The following is a 23,954-nucleotide window of genomic DNA, read 5'->3' on the forward strand; positions in this document are numbered from 1 at the left end:
GCCACAGTATAATCCCGATGTGTGCTGAGCGCGACCAGGTTGTCATACGCTTTCCCTACCTCGATTTGAACCTTAGCGTTTCATAACCTGAAGAAAGCTGGCATTGGAAACCGTCTAAAGCTTTAATACCGAGCTTAGAATCGATATGGCCTGCCACCAACTCAGGAATTTCAGTGCACTGGTAACAACGGGTCCCCCCAAAACTTCCTGGGAACCCCAAGCCCAGAAGCCCCTGATCTTGCCCTAAACAAAGGGAAATAAACCTTTCCCCCCACCTCTCCTCCCCACCAGAAATTTCCTCTTCTGGGCTAACCTGAGCATACTGATGAACCCTCTTTACATCAACCAATACCAAGAAGCATGTCCTCCTCTCTTCCACAAAGAGGGACAACGCCCAAGACAAGAAACAGAAAAGATGCTATCTCTTCTTCCCTTGCTTCTTCCCGCCCCTGGACACTAAAGAGAGCTAAACCACAGAGAAGGGATTGTTTCCCCTCCCCTCTGTTCTTTCCTTTCTCCACACCAATTTCCTGTGGTGTGAACTGAAAAAAAAAATCAAACAGTCTTAAAAAGCAAAATCTTTTCAAATGAAAATAAAGAATAAAGAATATAGAAATAAACAAGCTCTCTGTAATCTAGATGGTAAAGATAACAGGGTTTTCCAACTTATAAGAAATGATAACAAAAGAAAGGGATAAACAGCCCCTTAATCTAAAACAAGTACAATTTAAAGAGTACTTGATTAGCCAAAAATACACATAAGATATCCATTCAGCCAGCTACACAGAATGGGCAAATACCAGCAAACAATATTAAAAGAACTATACTTTTGCTAACCTTTTGTACTACAACTGGGGAAACAGAAAGATTTCCTAGAAGGACTGGAAATAGATCCTCTCATAGCTGAGAGAGCACAGAACAGACAAAGACCCAAGACCAAGAAACACCCACAAATTCCCTCCCTTAAGCTTTGAAAAATCCGGTTTCCTGATTGGTCCTCTTGTCAGGTGTTTGGTTCCCTTTGTTAACCCTTTATAGGTAAAAGAAACATTAACCCTTAGCTATCTGTTTATGACACCAGCCTTTGGTGATTCTGTACACCCCATAAACTCCGATTTATTTTTTGTTGGGTAAACAGCGTCCTTCCATAGTCTGTGCCTCAAGAAACTTAAGCTGACTTCCCACTAGTACTTGAGCTTCAGTGGCGCTTGAACTTCGGCCTCTGCCCCTCCCCAGACAAATCAGTTAGCTCAGTGATAAAGTCACAGTTACCTCGAGCTAGAGATTTGTGTGTGCAGATGGGAGTTGGGTTAGGATTAACATTCAAGTTATACCTTGAACTAACAATGCTGTGGCAACATATGCTCTTAGTCTATGGGTTTGGTCTCGAGAGGCATTAAAGACAAACAGAACTGTGGGTGCTCAGCACACATGGGCTTAGCCCTAAAACAGATACAATCAATCAAGTTCAGACACAGGCTACATTCAGTAGGTTGAGTATCACTGTACTGGGGGGAAGAGAGGAGGGATTGTTTGTGTTTTCTCCCATTTTATTGCTAGATTATCATTGCAGAAGAAGTGAGTTTTACCCTAACCTTTGACACTAACCTTATGTGAGCCATTTATGCCTTCACTCACCCAACTGTCCTTAGGTGCTGATAAAAGTATTATTCAACAAGTACAGCAAGATCTAGTTGACATTCTATATGGATAAGTATAACATAAAGCATTAGGTTGTTTCTCAGCAAAGGAGGTACAGCTATTTTGACTATCAACTAAAGCTGCGTATTCACAGGCTCCCTGTAAAATATGAAACATCATAGATGAAATGCTTAAAATGGGTGTTTAAAGAAGAGAGCACAACTAAAACATTTACGTAATCTTTAAATATTAATATTTGTAAATAATACCTGAACATCTGCTGGCTTGAGCAAGGTCACTAGCATGGAGATAACTCCAAAAGGGTCAGAACAAATGCAATCTATTTTAGGATGGGAGGAGGCTGCATAGAACATTAGTAAAGCAACAATCTTTGTCACTATCACTTTACCCAATAGCTATCACTAATGGGTTGACATCAGGCAAGACTTAACTATGACAGTTGGGCTGTTAATAACACAGTTTACATAACGTCTGCTCTAGTGCTTCACAGTGACAACTTCCCTTGGATACTTCACCTTCCTTCTAATATTCTTCCTGAGTCTCTCCTCATATAACTCTTGCTCATTTTTCTCAGGTTTTACAAACATGCTACATGACACATGATTTCACTACAATCTAATACTACTGCCTAGGTCCCCTGTGAAATTCCCTGTGGATTTTGGCTGAGATGACAGTCATTTTCATTTGGAACATAAAGTTACAGGCCTGATTCACAGTATGTTACTCTGCTTTTTTACCTGATTCTTTTTACACTAAAGCTCCTTTACAACACTCTGGAAGTGTAAAGGGGCCTTACAGTGGGCACAGGTTACAGTTACACCCATCTTTAAGGCCCCTTTTATACTCCTTGAGCAGTACAAAAGGGCCTTAAATAATATGAGAATCAGGCCCCATTGACTTCAGTTTTACACTGGTATAACTCGGTTGGAGTAATGCTGTGGTGAATGAGGCCCTATGATTTTATTATGTATAACATTACATACAAAGTATCAGAAGGGTAGCATGTTAGTCTGGATCTGTAAAAAGCAGCAAAGAGTCCTGCGGCACCTTATAGACTAACAGATGTATTGGAGCATGAGCTTTCGTGGGTGAATACGTCATGCGTCTGATGAAGTGGGTATTCACCCACGAAAGCTTATGCTCCAATACATCTGTTAGTCTATAAGGTGTCACAGGACTCTTTGTTACTTATTACATACAAAATATATCCAGTTAATTTACTCTATTTTTTTCCTAATCTTTTTCTATATGATTTATTTTAGCACTAGAAATATACACAAAAAATTTTTTTTGATATTACAGGAACCTAAAAGATCCAGCTTGTCTGGTTGCATTTGGTTTGTGTACATAGCCTATAGTCTAATATAATTAAGCTGTTTCCAAGGTTAGTTCTTAGTCATACACAGTTAAATCCTGTTCAGCTGCACTCATTTGCTGACAATCATTGTCAGTCTTGGGCAATTTTGCTAGTTCAAAGAAGGCCTTTGTGAGATGTCATTGTTTTCAGCAGAAATTACAGAAACATGGTCTCTCCACCCATTCCCCACCTCCCGCCAAGATGCTTTCAAAATCTCATCTCTGAAGCTGAAAGTGCAATTTTCTGAAATGTCTTCAAATGCAACTTCCAATAGTCTGCTCATTAAGTTGATGAGCATTGGGTTGAAGTAACTGATTTTGCAAAGACTGCTTCAGGTTTTTAGGATTTTGCAGGATCCTAAAGATTGTATTTTTTTTAAATACTCAGTTAAAATGGGCAAAATATTTAAAATACACTGTATTAAAGTTACAAGAATGACAATGTAAACATGCCTTTATTTATTTGGGTGTGAAACATAAAAAGAGACACCTCTCTCAGGCTCTGGACACACAGATAAAATATTAAAAATACAATAAAAGACAGAAGAAAACACAATAGAACAATAGCAGCAGGTCCCATAAAACCTAGAACTTCAGCACAACAAAATCTTGTCCTTCAGCCTCCCCAAGAACCTTCCACACCAAATGCATAGCAGTCCCACCAGAAAGAACATCCCCTGGAGATTACTTGATTCAGGCTATTTCAGACCAAGTGAGGAGAATGGATCCCAAAGTAGAGGGCCTGTCTCAGGAGAATACCCCACCAGCTGCTCCCTCTCGTATAAAACAAGGAGATTCCAAGCCAAGCCCTACTCTTCATCACACTTGTAGCAGTATCATGAGAGCGTGAGCCACTGCCGTACTGTCTACTTCAAGTGTTCAAAAATCATGAGGCTAGCTTGAAAATCCTAAGATTTTTTAACAATAAAAGATGCTTAATTCTTTTTTATTTGCATTCCAGTATCTGAGCCTTTAGGGTGCACTTGCATCATGTGCTTTTCTTTGCTACCACAGTGACTAGAAGCTTACTGCTTTTTTCCCCATGAAAGGAGAGATTCTCATGTAAATACATGATTCCAGAAGTTGGGGCTTTAAGTAAAACAGCAAATGTCATGAGACTCACAATAAAATCATGAGAGCTGGCAACACTCAACCAGGCAGGTCTCAGGCAATGTAAACGTAGGGCTTTTTAGGTCAAAATCAACACTTTCAACTCCATTAGGAAACCTCTAGGCAGCCATTCAGTTCCAGAAGTCCAGGTCATGTGCTCACAGTGACATATTCCACTTAACCAATGGGCTGCTGCATTCTGTACTCATTTTGGGTTCTGAACCGAGTTACAGTACAGCATCTTCTTACACAATAGATTTGCTGGCTGAGTGTATCCTGAACTATTACTTGTAAACTGAGTAAATTTGATCTGGAATCACTGGGAGATAAACATGGATCCTATAGTGCCATTTTGCATTCTGTTTTGGGACTACAACCATACTTAATGCATTTTTGTCTACTTTCTTTTGGACTTTTAAATAACATTTTAATATAATGCTGAATAATATGGCTAAGATTGCCAACCACTGCAGTCATAGCAAGATAGGAATATAGATTACAGGCAGCACAGCCTTTTAGATTGTGTGGTCTAACGTGAGCATTTGGTAAATACACATCTGTGCTCGAGTTCTTTACCCTTGTTTCCTTTGGTAATAATGTGCCATGTTGTGTAAGGAACACCTGGCCCCTTCCTCCTAAATTATCAGTACGCATTTTACTTCTGCCCTTTCATTTTCATCAATAGGGGGTTCCATCCAACCAAGGCTGGCTCCAGGCCCCAGCGCACCAAGCGCGTGTTTGGCGCGGCATCCTACTGGAGGCGCTCTGCTGGTTGCCGGGAGGGCGGCAGGCGGCTCCGGTGGATCTCTCGCAGGCGTGCCTGCGGAGGGTCCGCTGGTCCCGCGGCTCAATGGAGCTTCTGCAGGCATGCCTGTGGTAGGTCCACCGGAGCCGTGCCGCCGTGCTTGGGGCAGAGAAATGGCTAGAGCCGGCCCTGCATCCAACCCAAATCTTTCAGCACCAAAACACAGCCCTCTACTGCTTGAGCTAAAGGAGCACTCCTGTAGCTATAGATAAGTAATAGGCTTGTTATAATCACTAAAGCCATCTTCAGAGGGGATACATCATTGCATGCATGCAGCCAGTGTTTTACACCACTGCTTCCTCCTTGGAAGCAGGAGAAAAACGGATAACCGGAAAAATTGCTGTTCCAGAAGCAGTTACAGAAGAACTTCTATAGCTAAAAACCTTTACCTCTTGACCTCCCTCCTTTAAGGACCTGGCATAAGGAGGCAGAGGACTGATGCTGACTTACAGGGCTAGGGACTCAGTCTGAGCAGGGCAAAATACCAGAACACTCCTAGTTTTTACAGACATGTGGTCACCTTAGCCTGGTAGCCACTTGAAAGAGGACAGGATAGGCTTTCCAGAAGCCAGTTGTCTGTTAGGAAGACTGAGGGGGCATCTTTGATCTGCTGGCTCCTGATACGTGGCGGCAGGAACTAGCTCTCTGCCCTCTGCAGCAGCTTCTCCCCTCACCTGTTATTCTTTTTCTCACATAGCTTTTCTGGGCTACAGCCAGCTACTGGGAGGATTATGTCAGGGCTGACATTGCCACTGCTGCCATGACCTACCCTGGAGTAGTGAGCAGGGATCATCCTTTAGAATCAAGAGGGTGGCTCCTAAGCAAATTCCTGTGGTTGATGGGTGGGAAAAGGATGGAAAGGTGTTGGTGGGCTTGGTTCCTCCTCCTCCTATGTTGTTGTACAAGGTTATGAAAAATCAGGTTTACAACTTGATAGAACTATTCTGGTTCTTCTCTGAGCATGCAGAGTGAAGTGGCTGATGATTTATCTGCTTAATTATTTTATGATTTAATCATGTCAACTCAGAAGCTCAACATTAGCCTTCTTCACAACTAGAAATAAACATCCAGCTAATAACTGTAGCTGTTCTTCCCTTCTAGACACAACTCTCAAGCAGAATGAAATATCATTTAAGAAAAGGTCCAGATCCATGTTCTTGGAAGCACTTGGAAGGAGAGCTTAGCTATAGAAAGGAGTCTGTCTGTTCTCCTGAGGTACTGGAGGCCAAAGTCTGCTAGTTACCTTGGATTACCCACTGAAGGTATTGGGGTTCTTCCCACCTTACACAGAGGTAGGAGAGAACAATCTGGCTCAGAGATATTTTCCCATAACAAATGAACTGAAAAATAGACAGAACAATATTCCTACCTCCAAAAGCTGGCCTCATGGTGAAATCGTGGTCATTGACTCTCAGAAGCTGATCTGTTTTTCCTTTCCGAGTTTTGGTCATGTCATGATTCTTCTTATAGATGTGGCTGTAAAAGATGAACAATATGGCTGCCTGTCACTCCAGATCTGCAATCATTGTACCCAAAGTGACTCTAAAAAGATGACATCTTAGTGGATGAGAGTTATTTTGTCTTGCTGGTTTCCATGTGATGTTAAGGAGTAGCAATATGCATGGTAGTTTTGTCTGAGCAGCTCCCCACTGCCGGAATTACCATGAGAGCAGCACGACTTCTGGGCATGGTGGTGCGGGAGGCAGCATGGAGGAGACAGGGATGCCGTGCTGCAGCTACTAGCATGGAATTACCATGCATACAGTCCAAAGCCATATTTTTAATGTCCATTTCTAAGTCTAACAAGGTTCTCTCAGCTGCCAGCCCTGCAACTTCAGCATGGTCTCTGAGAATCATGCTGTGCTCTTTCTACTTCAGATATCATTACTGTCAAAAGGATTCTAGAATGAGAGTGTAGCAGGTAATTTTGCTGAGGATGCTCAAGGTAGGCTAGGAAGCACTTGCTTTTCTGCTGCTACGTTGTTTCTTTTGTGCTGACTATAGTAAAAATAGGGTTTGATCTAAAAACTAAACTGATGTGACTTGGACTTCAAACAGGTCTGCCCACTATCAAAGTGGGTGAGATATTATCTTTTAATGGATCAACTTCTGTTGGTAAAAGAGACAAGCTTTCAAGCTACACCTGACCTGAAGAAGAAGAGCTCTGTGTAACTTAAAAGCTGGTCTCTCTCACCAAGTTGGTTCAGTAGAAGATATTACGTTGTCTTGCTAATATCCTGGAACCGACATGGCTACAACACTTCATACAGTATCAAGGTGACATTATTGTAGATTCACCTTTTTTTTTACTATATTTATGCACTGTCATATGATCCTCTCAGTCCACTGCACCAATGGGAGCTGGGCGTGTGGATTGGGGGAAGCTTGTTTCCCATAAACCTTAGTACTTTATAACCAAGTAGTAATAAAATCACTCCATTCCCTCCAGGGTATTGGTATTGCATTGTTCTCTCTCTGTCTGAACTCCACCTTAATTCTTAGTCCTTCATTGCCCTGTATAGCAAATGAGAAAATGAATTCATTCTTCATTCAGATATAATGGAATATACCACAAACTAGAACCACAGCAAGGAGATAGCAACAAGCCCCTGAATAAAATGCTAAAAAAATTAACCAACCAGCATACACTGGGAATTCAATTATAGTCCTGTCAGCTAACTGCCCCATGCACCTCTAAGAGAAAATCCGATTCTGCAATCACAACAGTTCCACATCAATATAGGAAGAAGGATTAGAATAATTAAGATCTCTGAACCCCTCTGCCCTGAAAGTGAGATCTTATAAGATCTAAATACTGCTGCAATTAATTATCAGAGAGTTACTAAGAAAATAAAAGGGGTGAGGCAGGACAGCTAAATCCATTTGTTTGGGGGGTCATTAGCTGGTAGAGGCAGAACTTGAATGGAGGAATTAGAAATCTATGTTGACAATAGTGAATGCAAGAAAAAAAGACACCAAATGAGGATGAGAATTTCCAACAAAAACAGACCTTAAAAATAAACACATGAATAATTCACTGAAATCAGTAAGGATCAGGTCTATGGGTAGAAGTGTTTCTCAGCATGTGTGTTAAATACTGGTGTTATCTGTTCGCATATAAAGTTAATCAGGGCATGATGATGAACAGGTGGAAACACTGGCCAATAGTCTGTGCTCAGTTACAGATGTGCGCAACTCCATGGGTGTTAACTGAGTTGCCCTCTTATTAAAATCAGCTATGCTACTAGAGGGTACCAAGTGTTGTACCCATTTTGAAAAAGGCTGTAGGGCTGATCTAGGGAATTATAAGCCTTACTTCATTGGAGGTATATTAGTTGAAATAATAATTATAAACAGAACTATTAAACAGTGAGATGAACATGATATGATAGAGCCAACCAAGCATGGCTTCTGTAAAAGAAAAGGATGCATCTCTCTAATATGTTAAAGTTATTTAAGTCAACAAAATAGCAAATTAAAGAGAACAGCTAATAAAATTGATTTGGGTTTTCAAAAAGCCTTTGATAAAGTCTGTCACCAAAGGGGTGTATTGAGGAAATTAAGTAATCATGGGGTGAGGTGTAAAATACTGTTATGGATTGGAAACTAGCTAAGAGGCAGAAACAAAGTAGGAATAAATGGTGGATTTTTACCGTGATGAAAGGTCAGCAATAGGGTGGCCCAAGATCTGTTGTCCAACAGTGTTGTCCAACACCTTTATTAATTACTTGTAGAAAAGGTGAACAGAGAGGTGGCAAAATTTGTAGTTGACTTGAAATTATTAAGTTACTCATGATTAAAGAATTTGGTGAGGAACTTCAGGACAACCAAACAAAGTGGGTAGCACAGTGGCACATGGAAACTTGTTTTAGGCAAGCGGCAGACAGCGTTAATTTGGTTAATTTAATGTACTCCTCTCTACATACATGCACATCATACATCATTTGAAATCTTATTATGTCTATTTTAAGATGAGGTATGATGTGGAGCTGTCAAGTGGTGCTATTACCGAAGAAACAGGGATATACAGTGACACCATCAACATTTAAAAATGATCATTTTAAACTACCAGAAATGAATGAAAATATTTTTATGACTATGTATTATGGCAAGACATAAATTTGGATTTTTTTGTGAGCTCAAAGCATAACAACAATGTAAAAGAAAACCTAACAATAAATCTGTACAAATATCATTGAAATGTAATAGTGCTGGTGACATTTCTAGTTAACATCATCATTGTGATCTCTGTCGAGAATGAATGGCTTATGTCAGTCTTCATTGCCTTGGCATTTACACAGTTCTGTACAGGGAACATTGTTCTGACTACAGACACAGCCGATTGCGCACCGACCCCTATTGGTACAACCAAGATTTTGTAGAAGCTCAGATGTCATTGGACCCTTGAAGAATATAGGATGTAGTTCATGATCCACATTTTCCCATCCTTGTTGCAAAGGTGATTCAATATCTAGTTTATCTATGTGTGAAAACATCCAAACCTTTGTTTGTCAAGATGTTCTTCTGACATGATCTTCAAAACTGTCCTGACATGATGGGAATTTGGCCAGTGACGTGTCCTTTTCGATGGATTGACTGAGGTGCAAGCAATTTGGGTCTTTGTGGGTCTCCTTTTCTTTCTTGCTTTGGTCATACACCGCTGCTATCAAATTCCTTGCTGCAGAAATTGTGGCTTGTCCATCACTTTCTTCCAATTTGACAAGCTCTCTGAAGTGGTAGGCTCCCTTTATTTTGACAATATTAAACACAGATTTTTCCTCCAATACCAAATAGGAATAACGCAGAATCATATCCTGTTAATGTTAATCCTGGAAGTATGTTCCAGAAGTCATGTGTGCATGTGTCACAAATTGCATGCACTTGTATAAAGTGATGCTTATCGATTGTCCTGGGAATGGTCCCTGTCTCAATCCATGTATTATCTACGTGTTCCATTTTTGAAAAGGAATGAACAGCAAGCACCAAAACATCTGTATCAGATGACCTAATTACTATGCTTTCTTTCACACCGAAAGACCAAATGGTCATATAGGCACATAGAGCACACAGAAGCATCCTTGTGTGCACTTGTTCTTGAGTACTGTACAAATCTTGGGCTTCTTCAGTGCCTCTATAGATAATGGAATTTGCTACTTTGCTATTGAAAAAGTCCCCAATAAGAAGTAATGCTTGTGCTGGATGTGCTTCTATATTCTCAGGTGCTTTTTGAACCATATATTCACAGAGGAATTTTACAAGTGACTGCTTGTTGGATGCCATGTTTAGAAACTTCTTCCACGGAGGCACAGGGCATCCACCAATCACCTAGTATTTCTTGCATGCAACCATAGATCCTGTCCAGCACTGTCTTTTTGCGGTATATGAATCAGTGGTACAGCCTCACTAGGGATATTGTGTTAATTGCACAAAAAGGGGACAGCAAAATCAGAGATGGACAGCAAGAATGATTAAGGGCATGGAAAAACTCTCACATCATGCAAGATTGTGAAAGGAGGTAGAGAAGAGGAAACATGATAAAAGTATACAAAAAATAAATGCTTTAGAGAAAGTAGATCGGGAAGACTTAGCCTCATAACACAAAAACAAAGTACCATTGAGGCTAAGAGCTTAACAAGATTCATTTATATGAACAAGAAGAATAACCAGAGTTCTAACAAACAGGAGTTTTGATAGGAATATAAAGCCAAACAGTAACTGGCAGAGGTTAGAAGGAAACATTCCCTGGAGGAAGGTTACTTCATAACTGCCTACTTTAGGGTTTATTGAACTTTCCTCTGTGTCAGTCACTGTTGGAGACAAGATATTTGACTAGATGGACCACAGTTCTGATCCAGTAAGGCAATTCCTATGATCCTCAGGTACTGCACACTGGGAGGAAGAATCGTAACTATTTATACACAGTACTAACTCTGATTAACTTTAACCACTCAGGAGAAAGACCTGAGCATCATTGTAGAGCTGCTCAATGAAAACCTTCTACTCAAAAGATGTGAGTAATCAAAGGAATAACCAAAAGAGCAAACAAAATGTTAATTTTGTATAAGAATGTTATGAACAATACTGACAATATTATAATGCCGCCATATAAGTCAATGATACACCTTCACCTGGAATACTATATTTAATTCTGGACACTCCAGCTCACACAGATAAAGCAGAAATAGATGGGTCCAGAGATATACAACCAAAATGATTAGAGGCACAGAAAGACTCCCAACATGAGGACAGATTGAAAAAACTGACACCATTTACTTTAGTGAGTTGTTGAGAAAGAAGGGGCATTGCAGAGTTATAGAAAACAAAGAAAACTAACAAAGATTACTAGAGAAAATAAACTGGGTGTTCTCTATTTACATTTCTCAAGATACTTAAAACAAGGGAGTACTGAATGATATTAAAAGACAACAAATTTAAAACTGACAAAAGGATTTTTAAAAACCCCACAAACGCAGCACCCTTGGAACTCAGATGCAAAAATTTTAAGGCCAGAAGGGACTGCTGTGATTATATTGTCAGATTGCCTGCATTATGCAGACGATAGGATTTCACCAAGTTGTTCCTGCATCAAGCCTGTAACTTCTGGATGAGTTGAGGAATAAATCCAGTGTTTGCTCATAATTGCTCTTGGCTTTTGGAAGTGGCCCTTTTAAAGTGCCAAATTTTATTTTTATTTTATATATAATATAATATATAATATATATATTATATATATATATATATATATATATATATATATATATATATATAATATAAAATGGTCAGAATATATACTCATTGGCAACAGATAGCACTGAGACCAAGAACTGGCAGGATTAAAAACAAAAAAACTAAAACAAGGAAAAATTAAAAAAAGGATTTGACATTTAATTGGATAATAAGAACTTTCAGGGCTACATTGGATAAGATCAAAATTTGAAATTAAAAGCCCTCAGCTCCAGGCATAAGCATACTGATAGGTAAAAAAAATTCTTTATAGCAGAAAGTTCATAAATGTCTATGATGTGTTTCTTGCCACCTTCTTCTACAGCACTCATGCTGACCACTGTCATGACAGGATACGGTCTAAATGACTATTGATCTGATGCAGTATAGGCAATGCCTATTACTCATTTCTTGAGCAAGGCCGCCCGGGAGGGGACAACTGGGGCAATTTGCCCCGGCCCCCGCAGGGACCCCCACGAGAGTTTTTGGGGACCCTGGACGGGGTCCTTCACTCGCTCTGGGATCCTGGAAAACTCTCATGGGCCTGGGCCCCCGGACTTCTTCCGCTCCGGGTCTTTGTCAGCAATTCGGCGGCGGGTCCCAGGGCGGAAGGACCCCGCCGCCGAAGTGCCCTGAAAGACCCACCGGGGGGTCCTTCCGCCTGGGACCCGACGAGGAATGCCGGAGCTTCGACAGTAATTCGGCAGCGGGGCCCCCGCTGTCGAAGACCCAGGCCCCCTGAATCTCTGGGCAGCCCTGTTTTTAATATGATTTTAGTTTAATATGGTCAGTGAATACCTTCTGGTCTCCAGTAACGTTTCTGAAAACTGCTAAATAAAGCCCATTACCTTCCAGAATAGGTACAAGAAAGCTGAGAGGACACCACAACTTCGTAAATCCAATACAAAAGAAATACTAAGAGCTTGTCTTCACTCCTGGAGTAAGTCGAACCAAATACGCTACTCCAGCTAAGTGAATAATGTAGCTTAGGTCGTAATGGTATTCTATCCCACTCTGAATCTTAGAGTCCAAAAAAATGGGGCCACCAACATGAATCCCTCTAAGCTTAATTACCAAGCTAGATGATAGCTGCACCACCCAAAGTAGTGTTTTGGGGCACTTCTGGTCCCTAAAACTTCCCTGGGGACCCAGACCCAAATTCTCTTGAGTCTCACAACAAAGGGGAATAAACCATTTCCTTTCCTTCTTCCTCAAGATCTTTCCCGCTCGGGTACACTAGACATCACCGTGATTCAAACTCCTTGAATCACAACACAGAGAGGAATGCCTCCTCCCCCCTTTTCTCTTCCCCTCACCAAGAGGCAATACTGACAAACTCCGTGAATCTAAAACAAAGAGAATGCACCTTCCCCGCCTTCCTTTTTCCTCTCCCACCAATTCCCTCGTGGGTACAGATCCGTTTCTTAGACCCTTACGAAGGGAAAAAAATCAATCAGGTCTTTTAAAGAGAAAAACTTTTAATAAAAGAAAGAAGAGTAAAGATAATCACTGTAAATTCAAGATGGAATATTACAGGGTCTTTCAGCTTATAGAAACTAGAGAGAAAACCTTCTCCCACAGCACAATACAAATTAAAATACTTCCAGCAAACTACACATTTGCAAATAAAGAAAACAATCAAAAAGACTAAACCGCCTTTCTACCTTTGTACTTACTAAATTTAAACAGAAGATTAGAGAGCCTGTAGGTATGTCTGGTCACTCTCAGAACCCAGAGAGAACAACAGACAAAGAAAAACACACAAAACAAAGACTTCCCCTCACCGAGATTTGAAAGTATCTTGTCTCCTGATTGGTCCTCTGGTCAGGTGTTCCAGCTTCACTGTTTGTTAACCCCTTACAGGTAAAAAAGACATTAACCCTTAACTATCTGTTTATGACAAGTCGACTTACCCCAGTGTCTTCACGGCACTGCATTGACGGGAAACGCTCTCCCATTGACTTACCTTAATCTTCTCAGGGAACTGGAGTACAAGGGTCAACCAGAGAGTGCTCTGCCATCGATTTAGCAGGTCTTCACTAGACCCACTAAATCAACTCCTGCTCCATAGACTGCAGCAGCGTCAATCTCCCAGTAGTGCAGACCCGCAGCCCTAAGATCAGTATCTCCTGGTTTTCTATGCAAGAAAATGCACCACAGCTACAGATGTACAGCGGAAGCTAAATGCAAAATGGAGCAGAATGTACTAAAAAAAGTACATGGTTATCTGTCATAACTACGAACTATCTTGGATTGGCATGCAAAATTTAATCCCTCCTTTACACATAGTAAAGTCAGCTGAGCATTCCCTGTTGAGGGAATCTCTGGGCAGTTTTAAGCTGGCTCTAATAAACCCCTCAGAGCTTCCCAGTCGAGGGGACATGTTGGGGGTGTTGCTGAAGTGCCACTGAGGATTCTCTAATTAATGTGAGTGACCAATTCAATCCCCTTCTGTCTCTAGGATCTCAGAGGACAGCCAGCCATCTTTGTGCCTACCTTCAGGTGTGATGAGTACTGCTGCAGTCCACCTGAGAATTCAGCCCCTAAGTGAGGGGAGCAATTTTATTTTCAGAATGTGTGGAAAACTGTATCAATTCCCCAGTAGCTGACAGAAACAAATCCAAAGGCAGTTCATGGGCATTGACATTGACTAGTGCAAATAAAAGTGTATTCCACACTGCTCACTATCACATGTCCTACATATCCTGGATCAGCTGGTGTCTGTGACCCTTAGCTATAATTTTTGCAAGATTTTTTATGAATCTTTAGATGGGAAGAGGATGTGTGCTAATATTTTCTTATCAATGCTGTTGCTCAAGTTTTTAGTATGCTTTGCAGATAAAGTAGAATATGATTTGTTCCTGTGTGTAAATGAGGTTTCTGTTTCTTTTCATTCCAAAATGCACTGGAGACACAAATAGCTGCCTTCCCTTCTATCTGGGAGAAAACCTGTTTCCCCCTTTGTTTGGTCACAGACTTTAAAGCATAATCTTAGTATCTATAATTCTTCATATAGTGTTCATACATACATTTCACAATGATATTAATCACCAGCTTTCATAAAAGACCTTATTCAATATCCTTTTATAGTACAATAATATTGTATACAATCAGTTGACTCAATTGCTTATTCTTTGGGGTTTACACCCCTTGTTCTTCCTGGTGCCTAATCATCACACCGATCATGCAAACTATCAGTAGATCAAACCTCATTTACTGTGGTCCTGACCTTGCATTCCTTATCCACCCAACACCCATCAGACGCTAAACCAACAGCAAAACCAATGACAATTATAGTGTTAAATAAAGTTCACACAAGGATGTTTTGTCTGCAGAGGAACTGTCTTTTGGTATGGATGTTACACCAGGCAACCAAGTTCACATTCTACTTTCATGCTTTAGGAATGATTTTGCATATCCCAGTCTTGGCTTTACTTCACTCTCTGCCACATATGAGTTATGAGGTTATGTTTGGCTTGTGAGAGCAAACAGTATATTGCACACTGTCCATCATTATGATGAAATCAATGGGAGCTGCATCTGTGTAAGAGAGCAGAACTGGGCCAGTATGTTTGAGTGCAAGGATACAGCACAGTGGCTACACTCAGCCTTCAGCACTAGAAATGCCTTTTGGCCACTGATCACGGCAGAGAACCACAGAACTAAATGTGTGCTTGGAGCTTTACAGGTTCTTCTGGAGGAAAGATCCCAGCCCTGGAAAACTTATGATCTATATAGATAATTATACAGACAAAGGATGGTAGGAAGGAATAGGGCTTAGACATTACTGACTGCCACTGACTTGCGTGACATTGGGCAAGCCATTTCACCTCCCAGTTTACAATGATACGACCCAAATGGGGGAATAAATGGTATAAATATCATTCAGAACTTGGTTCCTTTGATGCCACTGCCATTCACAAGTAGTAGTCTGTGCTCTCAACACATCCTATGAAAAGCGCTGAGAGATCTAGGGATACAAAGTTTTGTACAATGGTAAATTATATTATTATTAAAAATACAGGCATTTGTGCAAAAGAAATAGTCACTATGTTAATCGCACCAGATGAGTAATGTTATGATCTGAACTGTACTTGGGTTCAAGGAGGAATCGAGCATTCAAACTGTGGTTCTGTTGACATCACTGCCAACTGCATGTGTCTGTATCTCTCTGACCATTGAGTTTTTTGTTTTTAAATTGCTATTTTCTCCAGGGGGCAAATACTGTTTTGTAGTTGTAAGATGTTTTGTGATACACCATCTACATGCCCTTGACCTTGTTCAACCCAAATGAGAGCCACATGCAAATAGAGCACAAATAGAGCACATGCTGAGGCTTGTGTTGCAGCATGCTGATGGTTTGTAGTCCTCTGGTTTCCTTCAGTATCTACTGTACTATACTGATACCAAGCAGTAGTTAATACTTCAGTATCTAATGCACATTACTAATATTGGGTACTGTAACTAATTCTTCATGGCTATTACCATAGTAAAATGAAACTCGAGGTTGATTAAACATAATTAAGGTGCACAATACTCACAATATTTTAACTTTTTAAATTAATCATTGCCTTTAGTAATCTTCTTTCCCATACACTAACTTTATTACTCTTCTGAGCAATTTGCTTTAAATGAGAATTTGGAAAGTAATTTACTCTAAAAAAATGTACCACCAACAATAATCTCATTTTCCCTTGAAGCTGGCCATGCATTTCAAGCTAAGAACATCAGTTCAGAAAGCCTTCCCAACAATATAAACAAATAGGAAAGAATATTCAAAACCCTCTAGTGGTTTTATTCACCTCACTTTTTGGCTGCCCAGCCCCAAGCACATACTTGGGTCTTTCTGAAAATCAGGCCCCTTTTAGATGTTTCAAGTTGAGTACCCAAAATCCCTGGGCACTTCTGAAAATCTTGGCCAATTCTTTTCAGTTAAAAAAAGTTCAAATCAAACTCCGTTTCCATAGTGCTTTGTTTACATTAATATCATATTCAGCATTTGGAAAAAAGAGTATCCATCCTTCTCCAACTGTGGCTGTTGAAGACAGTAATTGAGGGGTGAAAAGGAAAGCACAGGTAGAGAGGTAAACATGCAGAATGTCACTGAATCACAGTATTCCAGATGCAGAAATAGACACATAGGATTAAGTTTCAGTGGATAGTTATATTGATTGATAAATTGTTTATAAACAATGGCCTCTGCCCTATAATCACATATGCCTGTATTTTTACCCATCTATGTAGTCCCCTGGACTTCAAGGGCTCTACTTAATGTGCAAAAAGCAAGGCCATCAAGCAACTAAAAAAATTAATCACAATCAGTTGATTAAAAAAATTAAACGTGATTAATCACACTGAAACAATAATAGAATACCATTTATTTAAATAATTTTGGATGTTTTCTACATTTTCAAATATATTGATTTCAATTACAACACAGAATACAAAGTGTACAGTGCTCATTTAAATTGCCCTGTAGAAACAAGTAAATAGTTTCATTGTTAATCACCTAATACATGTACTGTAGTGCATCTCTTTATCATGAATGTTGAACTTAAATTGAGATTATTGTACAAAATAACTGCATTCAAAATAAAACAATGAACTTTGAGCTACAGTCCATTCAGTCTACTTCAGCAACGCTCAGAAAAACAAGTTGTTACAATTTGCAGGAGATAATGTGCCCATTTCTTGTTTACAACATCACCTGAAAGTGAGAAGCATTCACATGGCACGTTGCAGCAGGCGTGCAAGATATTTACTGCCAATGCGATAAATATCATACATCTTCATGCTTCAACCACCATTCCCAGAGACATGCATCCATGCAGATGATGGTCTGCTCGTAATGATCCAAGCAGAGTGGACCGACATGTTCATTTTGATCATCATGAGTCAGATGCCACCAGCAGACGCTTGATTTTCTTTTTTGGTGGTTCAGGTTCTGTAGTTCCGCATCTGGTGTTGCTCTTTTAAGACTTTGAAAAGCCATGCGTCCCCCACACTCTCTAGATTTTGGAGGGTACTGCAGATCTTAAACCTAGGGTGAGTGCTGTATTTATTTTAGAAATCAACATTGGACCTTCTTCATTTTGTCAAATCTGCTGTGAAAGTGTTTTTAAAATGAACATGTGCTGGGTCTTCATCCGCGATTGCTATATTGAAATACATGGAAGAATAGTGGTAAAACACAGAGCAGGAGACATACAATTCTCCCCAAGGAGTCAGTCCAAATTTAACAACATTTTTTAACGAGCATCAGCAGCATGGAAGCAGTCTCGGAATGGTGCTAAGCATGAAGGGACATACAAATGTTGCATATCTGGCATGTAAATACCTGCACCACGGCTACAAAGTGCCATGTGATGCTGTTTTCACTTTTAGGTGAATTATAATAGAAGCAGGCAGCTTACTCCGTAAATGTAAACAACTTGTTGTCTTAGTGTTGACTGAACACAAAAGTACGGGGAGCGGGACTTGTAGGCCTAAAGTTTATACTGGTGGGATTGTTAAAATGCAGTTAGGTAACAAAAAAAAAATCTACATTTGTAAGTTACACTTTCATGATAGAGAAATTGGACTACAGCACTTGTATGAGGTGAATTGAAAAATACTATTTCTTTTATCATTTTTACAGTGCAAATATTTGTAATAAAAATAATAATATAAAGTGAGCACTGTACAGTTTGTATTCTGTGTTGTAATTGAAATCAATATATTTTAAAATGTAGAAAAACATCCAAAAATATTTAATAATTTTTAATTGGTATTCTATTGTTTAACACTGTGATTAATCGTGATTCTTTTAATCGCAATTAATTTTTTTTTAGTTAATTGTGTGAGTTAACTGCTATTAATCGACAGCCCTAGTATTAAGTTATTTCCTGTGTACTTGCAGGACAGGTCAAATTTACATGATCGATGACTGTTCTCTAAGAGAACCTTCAAGGAACAGATGTCAAATTTGGCAGGGGAAAAAGAAAACAACATACATCAGTGGTACCAAACTCTCAGGATCATTATATCCCAAAAGAATGTCTCAAACCTGTCTTTTACTGTATTGTGTGTAATCTATTGTGATGGGGTCAGGACAGACAGCTATAGAGAGAGGCCCTGTTGGGTGCTGGGAAGTGGGTGGGCATAAGCCCGCCCACAGCTAAAAGCCCCTCCCCCAGCCTGGGGAGGAGCTACCGAGCCCAGAACTCAACTAGTTCAGGGGACAACAAAGAAAAAAACAGGAGCAGGTGTGGGGGTCAAAGGGTCAAAACTAGGGAACCTGAAGAGGACACTGAGCAGAGAACCCCAGACAGCGCGTACTGCTCCTCAAAGGCATCCAAGGAGCCAGCAGACACCACCCAGAGGAACTCTGCCTGGATGCATGAGCAGAAAAAGGAACAAAAACAGGCCCTACAAGCACAGAGCTCCCCCTCAGCCAACCTCCTCTTCCTGGTGTTATAAATAGCCACCTTGGCCATGGTCAGGAGGAAGTGCACAAGGAGGTCCCTTGACTTTGTGGGGCCACGAATAGGGTGTGCATAAATAAACGGGTGCAGGGAAAAGTGCAGCCAGAACCTCAATAAGAGGTTCTGGAGGAGCCGGAAAAGAGGCTGCAACCTGGCACACTGAAGATACATATGCGCCAGGGTCTCCCTCACACCACAGAAAGGGCAGGTTTCGGGGATGGGGTGAACTGTGCCAGTGACACGCCCATGCTCATGGCTCCCTGTAGTAGCCGTCAGCTTATATCTCCGGTGGGCAACCGCACTGGGGTAGAATACAAGCTGGCCTACTGGGGCTCCCCACCCTCCAGAGCTGGTAATAGGTCCTGCCACTTGGTGTCCGGGCAGGACACAAGGGTGGGAAAATGAAGCATGTGGAGCACGAGCATGTACAGTTGTTCTCTCAGCGTGGTTCAGAAGCAAACCGGTTGCAGAGCACGTAGCTGGTTTGGGGAGGAGGGGAATGTGGGGGCTAATAGGGCAGGATGGAAAGATCTGGAGGGCCTGGGGTGAGGGGTGGATGGGAAGTGCCCTCTTGCAGGACTCACTCGAGGTAGACCCAAGAAGAAGGCAGTAAGGTGGCCTCAACCTCCCAAAGTACGCAGTGGGGTGTCCAAAAGGTGAAGAGCCCCATGTGCCAACCTAGTGCTAGGGGATCCACCCAGTCCTCAGGAGGTCTCCAATCCTGGTGACTTCTGCCAGAACCAACCTCTGGCGCACCAAGGGAGACTCCGCCACCTGCACATGAAACTGGAGATTGTGTAGCAGGGGCTCTGCGAGGAGATCTATCCCCTCGGTGGCCAACACAGATCTGGTCACTGAGACCAGTGTCCAGGTCCAGAGGAGGTCCTGGTAGAAGACTGGCAGCTCAGAGAAGTCTTGAGGAAGACCTCTCGGATGGAGATAGAAGAGCTGCCAGTCAGATTGGAGCCCTTGGAGGCAGCAGAGGAAGGCATGCACCGGTGTGCTCCATGCCAGGCTACCTGCACTATAAAGGAGTCTCTGCAAGGCCTGGAGGTGGAAGACATGGACCTGAGTGCACTAGCACTTCAGGCCCTTTGCCTCCTCCTCCATAGGGTCCCCCCTTCCTCCAGGGGGTATAGGAGAATGGTAGAAGGGAGGTATATCAGCCCCAGGATAAGTAGGTCTCTTTTCCCCTGGTAATTGAACAGGGGTTTCTCCAGGTTAATTAGGACACATAGGGCCAATCAAGGACCTGCCAGAATCTGTTAAAAGCCTCCCCTCCAGTCAGATAGGCGGACACAATAGGAACTGTGGGGAGCTGGTGTGCAACGGGAGAGCTGGATGGTGCAGACACTGACAAACGCCAGAAAGAACATCTCACAAGTGAAACGCAGGGAAAACCCTGCCCAACCAGGCGTACAGCCCTTCTGGGCCCTAGAGGTTTGGGGGAAGAGACCCCACCAGAGGGGAGAGACTGAACTGGGTGTCTGGCCTGCTGCCACTACACCCGGAGGAGCTACCAGAGACTAAGAGGCTCTTCTCCCCTGTCAGGAAGGCTGGGAGGAACCCCTGCTCTGGCAAGGCGAAGACAGTAAACCCAGCGGTGTGGGGAAATTCCCAGGGAGAGAGGAATTCCCCAGCCCTCCACTAAGAGGAAGTATGGAATCCACCAAGCCAGAGAAGGAGCTCTGCCACACCATACAGAATACACCACATTGATCCATGGTGTAACTCTGGTGACTTCAATAAATGTTTTGACTCAGCAGTTCATAGTGTTCTGTTTCTGAGAAAACCAGAGAAATCTCAAATCTTTATTATGTTAGCAGTCCTAGGCCAGTTTTAGTTATGAGCCCCTGGTTTTGCCTTTGCTGAAAGTCATAAGGATTATGATATATTCTCCCTTTGACCACTCATCAGATGTTCATTTTACATAAAAAGACTGATAAATAACAACTCAGCAAACTTCAAACAATCAAATGGGTGGTTTTGATTCCTTTCTTACTGAAGAAATACCACAATTTTCTTCTCAGTCTAGCAGTGTTCTGGGCTTCTTACGCATCCTTGTGAAAAATTACCAAGCATAGACGTTGCAAAATCTAAGTGGCCTAGAATGTCTGTGTAACTATGTAATTGCAAATAACTTCGGAAATTACACACAAAAACTATGTTAAAGGAACATTATTAATTACGTGATCACAAACTACTTTCCCACAAGACCCCTCCCTCATTCAGTGCACAGAATAGACCTGATATGGGGAGTAATCAGGGATGTGTAGTGAAGGAGACTCATTTCATTTGTTGCAGAAGCTGGGAGGTGTGTAGTGAATGAGGCAAGGGATTACCAGGACAGAAAGTCTGGTCTTGTCGTGAAGGCAGCTGAATACTGCCCTGGGGAACTGGATTATATTTCTGCCTCTCCCACAGGGTTCCTGTATGGTGTTGAGCAAGTCACTGAGGGTATGTCTACACTAACCACCAGATTGGTGGGTAGTGATCAATTTATCGGGGATCGATGTATCGTGTCTCATCGAAACACAATAAATCAATCCCTGAACACGCTCCCCATTGACTCCAGAACTCCACCAGGGCAAGAGGCGGAAGCAGAGTCAATGGGGGAGTGGCGACTGTGCTATTCTCGTAGCTGAAGTTGCGTATCTTAGCTCGATCCCCCCCACCCTAATGTAGACCAGGCCTGAGGGTATGTCTACACTGCAGCTGGGAGGTGTGATTCCCAGCATGGGTAGACAGGCTCACACTAGCTCAGCTCGAGCTACCATGCGAAATGTGTGGATTTTGCAGCACTGGTGGCAGCTCGGGTCAGCTGCTGGAGCCCAACTCCACCCAACCCTCTCAGTCCAAGATAGGGCAAGTAGCTCAATCTGCTGCCAGTGCCACAACATCCACATTCTATTTTTCATGTGCTATCATACAATCATACCTCCCAGCTGCAATGTAGATATGCCCTTAACCAAACTTTTCACAGGTAGTTACTAATTGTGTGTTCGTCATTTTCTGGGTGGGTACACAACTTGAGATCCTAGGATCTGATTTGAAGAAGTGTTGAGCACACAGACCTGTACCTGAAGTCAATAGTGGCTGTGATTTGAACAAATAAAGAGCTATATAATGCTAAGTACCCTTAAAAATCAGTATGTCAAATTGGGCACTTAAAATTAGTGGATACTTTTGATTTTACTCTCGGTACCTCAGTTTCCTATCTGTAAAATGGGAATAATATCACCCCCTCATCTCATAGGGATCTTGTGAAGATAAATTCAATAATGTTTGTGAAACACTCAGATACTATAGTGATGAGCACCATATAAAAGCCTATGAGGAAATTATTAATTTTGTCTTCAGAGCAGGGTCTGAATAGAATGCAATAAATAAGACCTAATGCCACACGTTTGAACAATGATGGAAAATATTGATCCCTGTCCATTCTGTGAACTGAATGAGACAGAAGCCTTGTGAAAAAAATAGCTTGTAATCATGTAATTAAAGACTGTATCATAATGCATACTCACAAGGGAGCTTAATTAAAGTTGCACAGGAAACCTTAATTCATAGGGTTACCAGATAGCAACTGTGAAAAAACGGGATGGAGGTGGGGGATAATAGGCGCCTATACAAGAAAAAGTCCTCAAAAAATGGGACTGTCCCTTTAAAAATGGGGCGGACGGTCACCCTATTAATTCAGGAATTTTCCAGATTTTGAGTGCTTGACTTTGCAACTCTAATAATATTAGTTTAATATTCTTTTAAAATAGCTGTGGTTTGTGTTGTGTAATTAAAATGATAGAAGAAGCTATGTACATAGAACAGAGGACAAGGAGCCAAAGTGTCCACCTTCTATTCTTGGCTTTGCCACTGCTCTGCTGTTTTGCTTTAGCCAAATCACTTAATCGCTTTGTGTCTCAGTTTACCCATCTTCAATATTCATTATTCTGGGAACTGAGGGAGTCACTTAATATTAAACAAAGTTCTTTGAGATCCTTGAATATAACACTCTAAAAAGTGATCAAACAACGAATTATGGAGCAAAAAGATTTTTGGGTTAATAGAGCCAAAATCAAAGGTCTTTGAAGACATGTAAAGGCTCCCATTAACATACATGGCTTTTTAGTATGCACATATACTACACTGACCAGCATCTTATCTAAAATGGAAAATGGAAAACTTTTAAATATAGGCTCCAATAGTTGAAAATATTTTTCTTGCCTAATGTATTTATAGAAAAAGAAGCAAGAGAAATACAAAGCAGAATGCATGAGACAGTTACAAAAATAAAAAAAATAAAAGACTCATTTATTTTTGTTTCTCTCTATAAGGAATGGCAATCTGACATTGAAACTGGGTTTCATTTGACTGCAGGCAAAAAAAGTCCAGCACCATGCAATTTTCAGCACAGGTTTGGTTTTTAACACAAGACAACCAGAGTTTTGCAGTACAAAATAATCAGGAATGTTTAAGTTACTGCTACTATTTAACTCTGCATAAAATGTTTTTAACAGTGAGCACTACCGAAATGTCTATAAATAAAAAGAAAGGTGACTCTCATTTTCAGGTTTCTAAATAAACTGCATTTTACATACATTTAAATGAATGCATTAAGAAAGTTTATATGGATAAATCACAAGGACATAGTGGTCTATGCTAAGGGCTTGGCTACACTGGAAAGTTGAAGCACTGGTGATGGGGTTACAGTGCTGCAACTCACTCTGTGTACACACTTGGAAAGCCCAGCCAGCACTGCAACTCCCTGGCTGCAGCGCTGGCTGTACACCTGGTCTGCTTGGGGTGTAGCGATTCCAGCGCTGGTGATGCAGCGCTGC

At 41.3% G+C, this 23,954-nt stretch overlaps 1 protein-coding gene across 1 annotated transcript in view; it reads right to left on the reverse strand.

Annotated features, from left to right (window-relative positions):
- The window catches only part of LOC116824374 (gamma-aminobutyric acid receptor subunit rho-2), a 59,337-nt gene that overhangs the window by 31,632 nt on the left and 3,751 nt on the right, over positions 1-23,954 (reverse strand). Inside the window, exon 2 of the mRNA XM_032779592.1 lies at positions 6,303-6,409. Within this exon, the coding sequence (XP_032635483.1) occupies positions 6,303-6,409 (107 nt within the window). The remainder of the gene's footprint in view (positions 1-6,302; positions 6,410-23,954) is intronic.

Source organism: Chelonoidis abingdonii, chromosome 3 (assembly GCF_003597395.2).
Source record: "Chelonoidis abingdonii isolate Lonesome George chromosome 3, CheloAbing_2.0, whole genome shotgun sequence".
In the NCBI taxonomy this organism is placed as follows: Eukaryota; Metazoa; Chordata; order Testudines; family Testudinidae; genus Chelonoidis; species Chelonoidis abingdonii.